The sequence below is a fragment of the Aspergillus alliaceus genome (assembly GCF_009176365.1).
Source record: "Aspergillus alliaceus strain CBS 536.65 unplaced genomic scaffold BDW43scaffold_51, whole genome shotgun sequence".
Taxonomy (NCBI): Eukaryota; Fungi; Ascomycota; class Eurotiomycetes; order Eurotiales; family Aspergillaceae; genus Aspergillus; species Aspergillus alliaceus.
The window spans coordinates 159,833-174,022 of NW_022474734.1; the positions used below are offsets into that span (position 1 = coordinate 159,833).

A 14,190-nucleotide genomic window follows, 5' to 3' on the forward strand; every position below is an offset into this window, starting at 1 on the left:
CTCCAGGCTCCGTTGAGCGATTCCCGGGATCCGCGGACACCCATCGGTGGTGGACAACATGAAAATGTTGCCTAAAGGCCCAGACCCTACCATTGCGTCGCGGAAGTCTTGGGAGGAACAATGTTACGTATAACTAAGTTAGTTCTTGACAATAAGTCTGAGTAATCAACCGGTTTTCGGAAACCATCCTACTCAACCTGCTATACTAGATCCTGTATATTTAAAATAGCTTTGGTTCTTTAGGCCTGAAATTGAACTCCATAAAGGTTTAGTGGCCACTTAACATAACAATGTGTAAAAAACCGGAAGATAGGATATTAGGATTTAGTATACCCTGCTTGAGCATGAATAACCGCCTCAACCCCCTGTCGTATACTACCCACTATATTTTTTTTAGAATATTCTGGCGTATGAGCTCCAGGACTGTTTTAAAGCTTTCTATAGAATATCTTTCTTTTTATCAAAATCCTGGCAGTTTTTAGTATCAAGCTTCTTATTGTAGGTGCCTTCTTTAAGCGGAAACCATATGTGTGTTACGGAGCTTGCAACCTCACAGTATAAATCACAACTGACAGGCGGAGGGAGCCGCGCTAATGCAACCACGGGGAGCTGACGAATAACTATGTACCGAACACGTGATATATACAGTATGGTATATGGATTAGTATATGACCACGGCATGTATAGGGACACTCATCCTTACGTACTTAGATTAGTTCTCCGTGATCAATTTCCATGTTGCTGCTACAGAGTACCTTTAGCATCAATTGACCAGCATCAACTCGTTCGCACTCTTTTCACAATCGGGTATACGTGGTAGGCCGGGCCTTTTAGACTTGAGTTATTCACGGTTTAGTTATCGCACCCACAATCGGGACCCTGAATTACGTCACCAACACGGCACTTTGCTATCGAGTCTCAGTGGATTCTGACGCTCAGGTTTGACCCTCGCTGGGCAAGCGCAGCTAACTGGTCAGCAGAGCTCCGGCCCGAATACCCAGGCGTAACGAGGTGTTTAATAGGGTTTAAGTCAGGCGAGTAGAGAGGCTATTCTATATATTTAGTAGAATTGTAGATAGTATGCAATATCTCTTCTAAAATAATTAAGATAAGAATATATTTGGTAAGACATACATACAGAGTCCAAGGCACGACCGGTATCAGCTGGTATTTTGGTCAAGTAGGTTTGACAGAATATAGAGAGTATCTATATACCCTTTTACTTTAAGATTATGCTCCAAGTGTATTAAATCGCTACCATTTTCTCTCTGAATTGCTGTCTAGACTATTACTCGGATCTCTTTTCTCTTTTAATATAGTTGAATGTATAGCTTTTTCCACTTTTCTTTACAATAATTGAGCCGAAAAATTTATTGCTAATAATGGCCTGAACTAAGCTTAACTGAGTATTTGTCTGACTATATAATCATAGCCCAATCGGCCTCGGCATAATCCTTGTACTGGAAGGCCTTTTCTAGGCACCGTTTATATATCTGCATTCCCTGCATGTGGCCGTACCCACCGGAACTCCGGCGTTCATCCCGTAGGACTGCTGCAGCTGAAGGGCATTATCTTTTAGGCTACGGGCCACAATGTTTATGGTGAGGCCCACTGTGTGCATATAGTTTAGTAATCTTTTCATTTAAACTTTGGCGTTGTTGGGCTTTTCATTTGCCGTATGCTGAATCCTGAATAATGGTGCAAAGCGTACGTTTATATTCTCTGTGGAAAGCTGATATCGTAGCTGCGCGTAGGTAATGAAAGGACCTTGCTTAATATATCGAATAATTAAGCGCTCTCCTCACCCTGTGTATTGTTTTGGCCGGCCCTAGCGTGGTTAAGGTTCAAAGTTATGTCTTGAACTTGCTCGGTAGCTAGTGGATTAGATGGTCAAAACAGGCATATCTAGAACCTTTGCAACTTCAGCGACCCTTACACCACCAAACCAGGCCCCTTCTATAAACCCTCCCTCGCCTGGCTTCATCTTAGAATTGCGTTTAATATTAGAACTTAGAGTGCCTAGCGCCTGCCGTTGAGCCATGGTTCTGGGCGGTTGGAAAAAGGGGCAGGTATCCCGTGCAAGTGCCGTTCTTAAGCGGGGCCCAATGATAGCCACCACATCACGGTGCCAAGACTTACGAATCAGATGCTGCTAACCAGTCCTAGTGTAATTACTAACGCTCTAGGACTTCATTCTCCCTCCAATGTAACGCTATAAGCCAGGTAACTAATGTTTTTGATCCAGATGGCGAAGTCGTCATAATCCTGCAATGCCCAGACTATCCATTTACACCTTAGAATGAACATGAAGAACCACCTGCTGAGGTGCCCGTCATATTCGACGATCAACTTGAAGAGGTACGTACAAATACAACCCTTACTAACGAATCATAAAATACTGCTAGTAAACGCAACAAGCTTACCATGCTAATATTCGAAAATAAGGAATATATAAAAAATCTATATATTTTCGTATCCATGGCACCCGAAAAATACTTGATCCTGGCCTTGCCTCTGTCTAAGAAAGGACTTACTAAGGGCTGCAAAGAAGGTTTAGTTATGCTAGTTACTATTATTATTACTATTAATCAAGACTAACGTCCATATTGTTAGAACCGTTGGCTATGGCACACACATGTTCCTAGGCTGTGGTCTAGGCCACTGCCGAAAAGATGGTGGTCACTTGCTTAAAAAAGGAACAGTAAAGATCAGTATAAGTAACTAGAATCTTAACACATTCTTGATTTTAATAAGAATCTTTCATACCAACCCTAAAACTTACCAAGGGAAACAAGCCTAGAAATACTTGCCAGAATTATTATTATTTTAACGGACACAAACTGAACGTATTTGCTAGCCTCCCTGAACCCCTAGTTATACTGCTTCGAAAGTCTCGTCTGTTAGACCGGTCGAACCTGTTATCAGTTTACCCTATATATAGACGTTCTCATCTTGACAATGATATGATATCCTCTATATTGAGTGATTCTTGTTGCTAACTGTTGACAAGTGACAGACCCTAAATCAGCGCTCTAACGGCTAGACACAATCTTATCGATAGAGATTGCTCGGCAGAGGCGAACGATCCCGCTTGACTACAAGAGTGGTACTATGACTCCTGACTTATATGAAACTGATATAGGAAAAGACATCTATATAAAACCCTCCTGTGGCCAAGTGTGGCCGGTTCTCGATACTTATATCCGTGCAGCGGGGGACTTCTTTCGGAGATTAAGCAGCTTAAGTCAACAGTTCACTCCTACAAACTTATGGAAGTTGAAGACGAATTATTCTCGAACCGAATAGATTCCGATCGATTTCGCAGCTATCTCAAGCAACACTAGGTCCCAGAAGCCTTGTAAAAATTTTAATCTTCTACTGGAAGATCCCCACCCACTTACGCGATGAATTCTGTCAAGTCATGGAGAAATTGTCTTATTTGGAGGCGGGCGGAACGAAGAAATCTAATGACGGAAGTGGATATAGGGAGTACAGTACCACTTGGTAACTGAAGTATCTCGATTCAGGCATCTCTAAACTTTGTTATTAACTTACTGGAGGCTGCGCCAGTGAAGCCCAAACCAAAGTGCGCCAGCTATCAGGAGCTTGGCCACACCTTCATATATTCTCCTAAAGGATCAAAATGAAGCATTCAGTACCATTCGAAACGTCAGGAAGTCGTCGAGCGGCAAATAAATAGCGCGTTTTAATTTAGTCTCGCACAAATCTGACATAACTAGATCAAACTTTAGCTAAAGCAATATTCTCGAGGGCGTGCTTCAACCACCTGGGCAGCATGTAGCCGATAAATGAACTCAATACATAAGGAACGAGGCACAAGCCTACCGTTTCCTAGCTGTCTTTGATTATTAAATTCTGCGACTATACTTGACTGTGCCAACAGACTCATCGAGCATGTCGTACAGCATGCGGGACAGTTTACCTCCGACAAGTGAAACCCTGAGGTTCTTCCCGCAGGCCAAACCTAACGTTCATTGCTGCCGAAGCTCATGAGTACATGCCACTTCCTCAGGCGTGAAACGGCATTCACCACAGATACTTTCACCATAGTGAAAAAAAAAATGAACGCAAAAGAAACACACGCTAAAGCTGAAGAGCCGTAACACAACTAGCCTAAGTGCATTCCGAGGTAATATCGTCAGTGAAGGAAAAGCAACAGTCGAACCCGATTTTACCCAATGCTTGATATGAACGTGCGTCACTGAGTTCGAGTTGGAGCCGTAGCGCACCGAGTCTGTAGATTACCAGTTGCACCACTTACATACGAGCTGCTTGTTCTTTTTTGGTGGCCCGTCCTTTCACCTCCATATACCGTTGAGTTCGGTGACCCAAAAATGCTTAAGAGTCCAGCTAGGGCACGATTTGTCTTTCCTTACTTTGCGTAGTTGAAGGGCACATCAGGCACTGACAATCTGAACATGGCTAGACTTAACGAAGGTGCCGAAGAGCTCGGAACTTGCAAGGAGAGCTCGAGTCCGGACAAGTCGTCGGAGGCGATAGATTCGAAGGTTTCTGAAGAGGTACGGTCCTCCGTTTTGTAAGTATTTGCGGGGAAAGGACTCTGGCAGTGTAATCCTCGAAAGGAATATTACGACTCCCCCACGCAAATGGATTATGGGTTAATACCATACTGGAACGTATTTTGCATAGGATGATCAAAACATCATCAAGAGGCAAGGAGGTAGACAGATTGAAGCCACTCAGTCGCCTTCAGAAAACGAGGCCAACAATACACAGCCGGAGCTCACTATTGCCCTATTCAAAAGTAAAATCATCGAGAAGTGACGAGCAATATATAACCGAGCTATCGTAGTTAAAGTATTTTCGAATCATTTATCATGCAGGTGGAGGTGAATGCATCCATGTCGATGTTGGCGTTGATACATCCTAATATACCTTCACGGCTCCATTACTGATTAATCGATGCAAACAATATGAACAATACACAAGCGAGTATGAATACAGGGTATGTTCATGTGAATAAGGAATTCATATAGCTATATTTCCATTTATATCTTCCTTTCGGAGCACTACTCATAGAAGGATTTGTGAATATCGAGATCATAAAAACTAGAGTCGAAACGATGAACTGGGAGGAGATGAAGTAAGACAAAACTGCACAACATAATACATAATAAACAAATGCTCACCGCTTCTGAACCTCCATGGGGCACCCTGTACCTTGTGACAGGGTTAATAATCGTCCAACTTGTTACGCAAACGCAAATGCCAAGAGTTGAACTGGAATCTTTGCAGAGGTTTGAGGAAAGTTAATTTCGATTACAAAACCGGGCATAGAGCGAAGGCGTCTGTGGAAGTAGTGCTACCCCTAGTGAAGATCTCTTCTTGTACCGAACATTCTTCTACTGCGATTAGTACTATCCTTGCCGGCACCCTCCAAGTCCGGGAAATTGTTGGAATGCAGGGATGGTTCCCTATTTATATATAGAACGAGTGATAGCAATGTTCTACGGTACAATGTCCTGCTTGTTTCTTCTCTGTTTGTTCCTACATTTCTACTTTCCACCGTCCGAGGGCTGTCCACAATCCCAGCATCATCGAATCGACATCCAACATGCAACTCGTCTCTACAGCTGCGGTTCTTGGTCTGGTCATGGCCACGCTATCTTCTGCCTTTAGCTATAAAGCTTCTGCAGAATGCTTAAGCGCTAAGTCAACTATCGAGCAGTTCGATACAGAGCAAGTCACCAAGCTAGCAATGGAGAAGGTCTGTAGTCAAGGCTGCAAGCCCAAGTGGTCAGACTTTAGGTCAGGCCACCGTGAAAAATACGCCATACCTATCGTCAATGCCGAGTCAGAGAAAATGGGCACCCCGGATCTTACCCCTCACTATATGTCCCTGATGGATGCTACGTATGATATGGCCGAGCAAAAGTGCGGAGCTAAGGAACTCGGGGACAAAGACCTCTGCCAAAACACCGAGGAAGTGAAAAAAATTGCCAATTGCGTCAGGGGTAACGTTTGGTCACTTGCTGTATCAAAATCCAGTGACATACTGCCTATCATGTTGGCTGCTCCCTGCAAGAAGCATGAGGATTATCTCAAAAACCCAGGATTGCTCGAGCAAACACTTCCTGCGTATATGGAGGACTACGCAAGTCAGTGCGAAGAACGTTAGTGGAATCTACTGGACATTTGCAAACCATAGCTAACACTTTGAAGCAGAGGCAGCCCAGCCGGTGCAAGCTTAAACGAGGAATGGGGAACGAATAGAACCTTGCAACTGTTACGGCGAAGTTACAGGTGTTGGGAATAGCATGGGCTTATAATCCACGATACCCATGTCTAGTTGGAGTGGATTTAGCTTGGATTTATTTGAAAGTAGCGCTGGAGGAATGAATCTATGTGTATGCATCGTCTGCCTGAATTCTCGACAACGGTTTAATTGCTCACTCTACTTGGGCTGTGCTGGCGTTATTTAGATCTACAAGATGAGTTTGATATAATAGTTTTAGTAAGGTCTCTGTCAGAAGTTGATACTGCCCCGAAATATGCAATAGCAGGAACTTGTAGGCACGATTAGCAGCATACACCATGTAGAGCTGCTTCATTTTCAATCTGCGCTCAGCTTTGGCTCCTGTGTTATCCTGACTTGACGTAAACACGTATTAAATACATAAAGGAGAATTTGTTACTAGCATAGTTTCTGAGGGGCTATTTAACAAGAATTCCGTTCCAGCAGATGTGGGTAATTGATGATTGACTTATCGGCGCATCTTATCCTTCATATAATACTGCATGGGATAGGTGCGAATGCACATAGGCAGAAGAGGGTAGATGAAATTCACGAAAATCATTAGAAGCCAGTATACAACCTTCTGGATTGTGCCTGTCTTAAGCCCATATGCGCGGCGCAGTGCATCTGGGAGCATTTCAGCAGTCACAAGACGTAGCAGAGGAAGCAATATGCTAATCGGAAAAGGGAGTTGACATTCAAAAAGCAGTGACCTCGCCACATTCTTTGCATCAGCACCAATTTGGGCAGCTTGTATTTTGTCGTTCCAGTACACCCAGAAGGCCTGACGGTTCTCTGGCCACATGGAACGCAGATCTAGGAGGGAGACCAAAAAGATGGAGTATTCTCTGTAGATTGCCTCAGCTACCACAGGATCTAACGGGCCGCACACCTGCTCGTATAAGCTGATGTGGACAACATATAGAGACGCTGCAACCCATAGCTGCAGGTCTGTGTCTTCCGCAGAATAGTCAGGGCCTTTAATACTGGAATGAGCTCTATGTACTCTCTGAATGACTAGTGCTCTTTCGTGTTTGGTTCCGTGGGCCATGCAATACATATAGGTCAAAGTCACACGCAGCCGTTCTAGTGGTCGATACGTAAAGTCGCTGTGTTTGTCAACAGCTCTGGCAATTCCCGGCATAGCGACCTGCAGGAGGAGTGTTGCCCCTCCACCAACAAGAATAATTCCTTCTCGAACGACTTGTTGAATATATTGAGGCTGCTCCGGTATTTTCACAATTTTGGGATTTAGTATGCCGCTGTTGTGTTTCTGGACTATCGACTCTGTGCCCACCCGGGTCTCGCTCTGCGCCAGATCCAGATCTGACTTATCTATTGGAACATAATTCCATAGTTGTTGAGTAGGAATAACGTGGGAAGCCATACCTCCGCAAATGACGAGATTTACGAATAGGTAACTTCCTGCGCGAAGAAGCTCAGGATATAGCTGTTATTAATGTATAACAGTAACATAATAATATCGGAATCTTTATTTGAGAAGTAGACATGTAAAAGCCCTAGTACGTCGGTCTCGTAGGATGCACAGCGCCACCGAGTGTCCTAGTAGTTTTGTAATCTACCTTAAAGGACATGGCTATATATGCATTGTCGTTTAAAGTCTTTGTAAGGCTCGTTGTATTACTAGGGTAACAGAGCATTCCTTTTGCAAGTCCAACAGGCTTGAATTTTGAGATTGATTAGCCCTGCCCTGAAATCACTTCTAATACAATTTAATTCCACAGTCTTGAAGGCTTCATTTCCACCCAAGCAGCGCAAATATTCTGCCAGTCTACAATAATGCGTACTAGATTCGGAGAAGTGTTCATATGTGGCTAGTAAATAAAGGTAGAGAGTATGTCTGCTAGTGAAACGCCAAGGTCGTGCTCGCTTGTTGCTCCTAACCGCCGCATTCTTATGGATGGCCTTTCCAGGATCCTCCAATATTTGTTTAGGAGATCATTTCCCGTTTCAGGAAATTCACACTGCTCTAAAATAGATAAGCAACTAATCAGAGCTTCTAAAACCTTTGCTAACCATTGGCCCAGCCCGGCCAACCCTAAACTAGAAAATTCAATTGTAATGTCATTCCGATTAACGTTCCGCGAGATTTTTTTATTAAGCGTTTCCAGGAGAATATGTAATTTCTCTATATCATTCTACATACGGCAGTCAGGGGGGAATGCACATAGAGATCTTGTGTCGCTAGACCTCTTTCACTGACGGAGCTTAAGGCCAATGGCTTTCTCATTCGTGAACACGACATTGCCTCGGTTCGAAAAAGATCGTGCCTCCCTACTACCACTCCCTATATAGCATACCGGAATAATTCTCTGTCATGTGGACTCTACTCATCTGGATGCGCCCTTCTCTGTAATGTTGCTTCGAAAACCTATGATACACTCTATAGAAGACTTGTAACCCTTCCGGATGTGGCATTTGCCGGATATTTCCATCTCAACAACCTGATACTTCATTCTACAGGGAAGAACATGGCATATGTTCCTTAGAAAATATCTGGCATCAATATCCTAACCCTAGAGACACTGCGGTAATGAAAGTCCTTCATGTTGTCGGCAACGATAAGCCGCAGCTCAAAACAGACTGGGTTACGTCCGAGAAACGCTTGATTTGAGCCACAATTCCTGACTTAAAACTCTTCTCTTTTTTATCATATTCCTGTTTGTTCTATTTTATTCCATTCTATGAGTTTGCTGTTCCTCCGTGGGCTGTGTCAGTAACAGAATAAGTACAATGCCTCTTTGTTTCTGGCAATGAAGATGCAGTCCTGGATAGAGTTCCATATTCAGCCCTAGCCTTTCTCTAACCGATTCCAACGCCGCATAGTTGATGAATGTCGCATGTATTTGGGATATGATAGAATTTCTAGGTCTACTTTGATACGCTACTTGCCTATTGATTACCAAAGGAACCATCCAACTAGAAGCAATACATGCTTTGACAGTAGCTCCATTCCAACCCTCCATTTTTTGCCAGACTGCAGATCATGCCAAGGAGCGTAAAGCATCGACTTACACCAAGATATGCAGGGGCATAATCCTTACAGACCCCCTAACATAATATTAGCAATCAATAACTGTCGTTTCTTGGATTTCAAAATAAGCTTCTTACCAACATAGTTGAGAATTGACGCAATATAGGCACGCTCTGCTGGAGTGAAGAGCCATCTGTACCAGCCGTCATGGGTGCGCTCGCAATGCACCACATCATTAGCAGGGGTAGGTGCACGTATGACAGTAGCCATAATAATCAGATATTTAAGGTACGTAGAGCTATTGAATGATGCTAAAACAGATATTTAGAGAGTAAATCAGAAACCAAAATAAAGAGAAGACCCATAGAGGGGTGGCCATTATTGGAGCTATCGCATTCTTAATAGACTATCTAATTTACGTAATGACTGATTACTGACTCCTAGACACAAACCTGGGTAAGGGAATTGCAACGTGAGTTTCCAAATGATATGAATATATAGGAGACACGTGATCACTTAGTGGCTTGGCCAGATCACCAACTCTTCTCCCCCTGAAGGCTTTACCTATTAGTAGTTGAGAGAGCAGAAGAAGCGCTCAAGATAGTTGATACAGTCGTCCATAGAATTGAGTATCTATCGGAATGGCATCCGGTCCTCAGTAGGCTACGTACGTGTAGCTGATACAGCATCATTCTGCCCATCTTTCCCCTGAGATCACAACACCAAAAAATATCTAGACTGATCTAGAAAAAAGCCCTGAAAGTACTTCTCTGTATATCATCCGCTAGTGGGAGATTATTGTTACAGACCATTAGGTATCTAGTATGAACGCGGACACAAGCGGCAGAATTAGACACAACAATCAATGGGCAAAGTTGACCACCTCAAGTATTTGGGGACTGAGCATAGGACTGAGTACTCAGGCTGCCTACTGAGCACCAGTACCAATGCGGCAGGAACTATAGAAATTCTGATATATACATCTTTCTACTTAGTAGGATTTCTAGGCTCTAGCAGATACCTGAGGGACTGACCATGTGATATATAGTATATGGATATATATATAGATTAGGGTATAGTATATAGTATAGAGTATATGCTAAGATAAAGAACTGAAGAGTATATAAAAGTACTTGATATTTAAGAGAGTACGGAAAGTTAATACTGGTCAACTGGTACTAATGGTAACTCAGTAATGATCTTTATCGATCACGACGTACTAAACTAAATGTATAAATAAGTGTCTTTTAAATATTCTTGTCCCTTATATTGTTGCTATAATATATCATGTCACTGACATGTTCCGATTGTAGCGCTGATATGATATAGCTTGTTAGTGATATATTCGTTGGTCACGTAGGGCTGTTCTTAGATTATATCTATAGCCCAAAAATTCTAGTAACTACATATGAGCATACATACCGGAATTTCTGTGGTTCTTGCCATACCAGTGCTAGTGCTCAGTGGGGCCGGCTGACTACTCCGTGCCGTGCTCAGTCTTCAAATACTTGAGGTGGTCATCTTTGCTAACTGATTATTGCGTCACTGATTCTGCCGCTTGCGTCCGTGTTCGATGAGAGCAATAGACAAGGGTCTAACATCTTCTGGCTATTATATATATATATACTTAATAGACCAGGCTATTTAGACTTGAGCTATACATAGATTAGTTATTGAACCATCGATCAACCATTCTTAGGTTATCGTTATCCTCATGGCACTTCGTTATCGCACACTAGTGGATTCTGATACTCAGGTGAACCCTCGCTACGCAAGACAGCTAACTGGTCGCAGAGCAATTGGACAAATCACTAGGCGTGCCAATTAAATATATAAACAAGTATTCTTATATATCTATATATTCTATTTACTATTTTTTCTAGTAATTTATATAGTAAACACTACTGCATGTCTTTACATAGATATAGTAGTTAGTGTCAATTGCGGTTCAGGGTGCCGGTAGCAGGGGAATAGCGAGCTACAGCGCTGCATATAGCAGGAGCAGGGGACTAGATTTCCATTGAACGATGTACTATCATATACAGCCATTCCTGAAATCTTAGTTGGCTGGTCCAACAAAGATGTAATGGTTTTTTTTGGCCCCATTGCCAATATCTTAGCACTAGTAAACTATTGAGCTTTCGCATAAACTTGAAGGTGGTTTGAGCTCTTTCTTGTATGATACTTTATCATACTACTTTTGATAATATAAAAAAAATATGTATGTTCACCCTGTTATCCATTAGGTCATGAGTGAAGAGGCCTCGCCATAACCTGCAATAACCCGCAATATGGGTTACTATGGGTAATCCAACAAGTAACCCACTACGTTTGGGTTATGGATCAACTTCATCAACCTACTTGCGGATTTTGGCGGAGTCTGAACTTGTTATTATAGAGTATACCTTTGTGAAGTATCAACTTGTCGAGCACTTACTCTACAAGCGATGGTATGCATACTGTAGGTTGGCCTTGCTTCCTTACTTGAGTTTACCTTGGCTGTGACTGTGACTGTCTTCATACAGTTTGGCGCTGTTTTGGCCTTCGCTTGGGTCTGATAATACTATCCGTTGCAGGACGTGGGTTACCAGGTTTCGGAAGGCTCGAGAAGGTCGACTTGCCATAAAATCAAGCTGTCAGACCGAACCAAACCTTGACTAACTATCCGAATGCGCCAGTCCTATCTATACACCTCGCAGGTCATGATTCTTAATATCTTTGATCTGAGCAGTTATTATTAGGCTGGACAACAGCTATCTCCAGGGTAAAGCCCATATACATTGCATATTATCTTTGACTCATTCGCTAAAAGTGTGGATGAACTCTAAAGCTAGATTGTGTAGATTATACCATATATCATTGGACATCCACAAGAGGCAAATATATAACCAATAGAAATTTTTTCTTGGTAAAGGTCAAGAAATTGCTGCCTAATTCTACACACTCACACAACAGCATACTTAAATGGCTGAATTGTAACTAATTCAATTTGTAACTTACCTTATATCGCCACTGTATCCCTTCTGATACCTAGTCTACCAAGCACGTCGCTACAATCATGCTCTCTTATACTGGTAGCGGTCCTTACTGCTATGCCCACAGTTTGTACATGATCCTCCTAGCCTCGGGCTATGATCCGCAATCGCTACCTTCGTCGGGCTTCATTGAGTGTCTCACAACAATGCCCTTTGGTAAACACTTCATTTGCCTTGAAACTGGTCCGGTTTCCTTCTTCAATAACCCATACACGAATCCGGATGACGGTATTAATGTGGCCCTTAAGGCGATGGGCTGGAATTGCAATAACCACCGCGGTGGCGATGCTGCTTCAGCCCTCGTTGCACTGCGGGAAGCAGTCATCCATGGGCCCGTCCTAGCGGGCCCTCTCAATATGGGCTATCTGTCTTACAACCCGGACCATACTGCGCTTAACGGAGCTGACCACTTCCTTGTGGTTTTGGGCGTGGATGACGACAAGGGAATGGTTCTGCTACACGATCCGGCGGGATATCCAGCCGTGCTCCTACCGCTAGAAGAATTTATTGAGGCATGGCGTGGTGAAGGTATAGAGTATATCAACCAGCCATTTGTGTTCCGCTCCCACTTTCGTCACGTTGAGGATGTTTCCCGGGAAGATATGGTGGTGCGCACGATTGGCACGCTTCATGACCAGATTAAAAGCAATGCCATGTTTCCTGGTTCATCTGGCGGGGTCTTAGCGCTGCGGTTAACTCTGGAGGCTGTGAAAGATGTGTTGCCGAGTGTCGTGAATGACCTTGCTGGATTCACTTTCCCACTCGCGGCAAGGCGTTATCTAGATGCGAGGGACTTCCTAGCTGAAGCTGGCCTGGTGAACGCTGCTGGAATCATGGAACAACAGGCATTGTTAGCTGGAAAGGCACAATACCCGGCTGCGCACGGAAATTGGAAGGAGGTTATTCTGGTTCTTGAGAGATTTATTGATCTTGAAGATCAGCTAACAAAGACCTTCAAGGCCATGGCTTAGCCTGAGTCCAATTGTACGCAAGCAGTTCTTCGCTGCGGTTATGTTGTTTTATTGATGAAGCAGCTTCATCTCTGAGCACATTAAGACAGGTGGTAAAAAGACAATTTAAGGCGGTTATATAGCCATAAATAACCTGATATTGAATTGCAATTATTTTACCCTCTATTTATATCCCTTACAACCATGGCATATGTCAAATGTTGCGTAGGCAGGCACACCAACTTAGTTTCATAGCTGGTTTCCCAGTCATATAATTTGGCTCCTGTGCTTTAAATTGGGGCCTTGTTAGGATCTTTAATTGGGCTTGTAAGACTCATGTTCCACTGCAGTAAAATCTTAGACAGCATTCAGCTATACTCTGCTACCCAAATGTTTTATAAGGTCTTGGCTGTGGGGCCGCAAAATAACCATCACATGTGTATCGGCCAAGGCGATTCGAGAATCACTGTACAAAGGTTGATCATTGGTTCCCGTCAAGGTGCAGACTCGGGCAGGTAGGCTAGCAGAGCTAATACGTAGCCAGGCTACTGGTCAGGCTATATACAGGCAGAGAGACAAGACGTAGCTTGAGAAGCTACAACAGGATCAGGATCAGGCGGGAAGATAAACAGTCAGAATCACATGATGAAGCTGTGGGGTTAGGCAGAACAAGCGGTTCGAACTGGCACCGTGACAGTTTTAAATTTATTGAGGTGCGGCGACAATTTTTACTGATATAGTAGTACTATCAACTGCATGTTGGGTGCTTCTGATTATGGTGTGGAATGATTGATTACTTTAAGCTGTAGGAGCAGGATGCTGCTAAGTACTACATACAAAGCGGTGAAAGGGGCGGTACAGCAAGGTAGGCAGAAAGGAACGGGAGCGACACGGAGATCACGGAGGCATAATGGTGGAATAGAACGCAACACT

General features: G+C 43.4%; 3 protein-coding genes across 3 annotated transcripts; 2 read left to right on the forward strand and 1 right to left on the reverse strand.

Annotated features, from left to right (window-relative positions):
• Positions 1-5,596: 5,596 nt before the first annotated feature.
• Positions 5,597-6,233, forward strand: BDW43DRAFT_314806 (uncharacterized protein; the record flags this gene model as incomplete). Its single annotated transcript, XM_032047909.1, has 2 exons — positions 5,597-6,155; positions 6,208-6,233. The coding sequence occupies 2 exons, from the start codon at positions 5,597-5,599 to the stop codon at positions 6,231-6,233; spliced, it is 585 nt and encodes a 194-aa protein (XP_031896441.1).
• Positions 6,234-6,746: 513 nt separating this feature from the next.
• On the reverse strand, positions 6,747-7,664 carry BDW43DRAFT_303018 (oxygenase MpaB family protein; the record flags this gene model as incomplete). The annotated part of the gene is made up of 2 exons (XM_032045353.1): positions 6,747-7,539; positions 7,609-7,664. 2 exons carry the CDS (start codon positions 7,662-7,664, stop codon positions 6,747-6,749), a joined length of 849 nt encoding a protein of 282 aa, XP_031896442.1.
• Positions 7,665-12,290: 4,626 nt separating this feature from the next.
• On the forward strand, positions 12,291-13,522 carry BDW43DRAFT_287956 (NlpC/p60-like transpeptidase-domain-containing protein). The gene has a single exon (XM_032043217.1). The coding sequence runs from the start codon at positions 12,331-12,333 to the stop codon at positions 13,276-13,278; it is 948 nt and encodes a 315-aa protein (XP_031896443.1). The 5' UTR covers positions 12,291-12,330; the 3' UTR covers positions 13,279-13,522.
• The last annotated feature ends 668 nt before the right edge of the window (positions 13,523-14,190 follow it).

What these genes read in the sequence shown, in the direction of transcription:
- BDW43DRAFT_287956 (XM_032043217.1), top strand. Translation starts at nt 12,331, where the DNA reads ATGCTCTCTTATACTGGTAGCGGTCCTTACTGCTATGCCCACAGTTTG.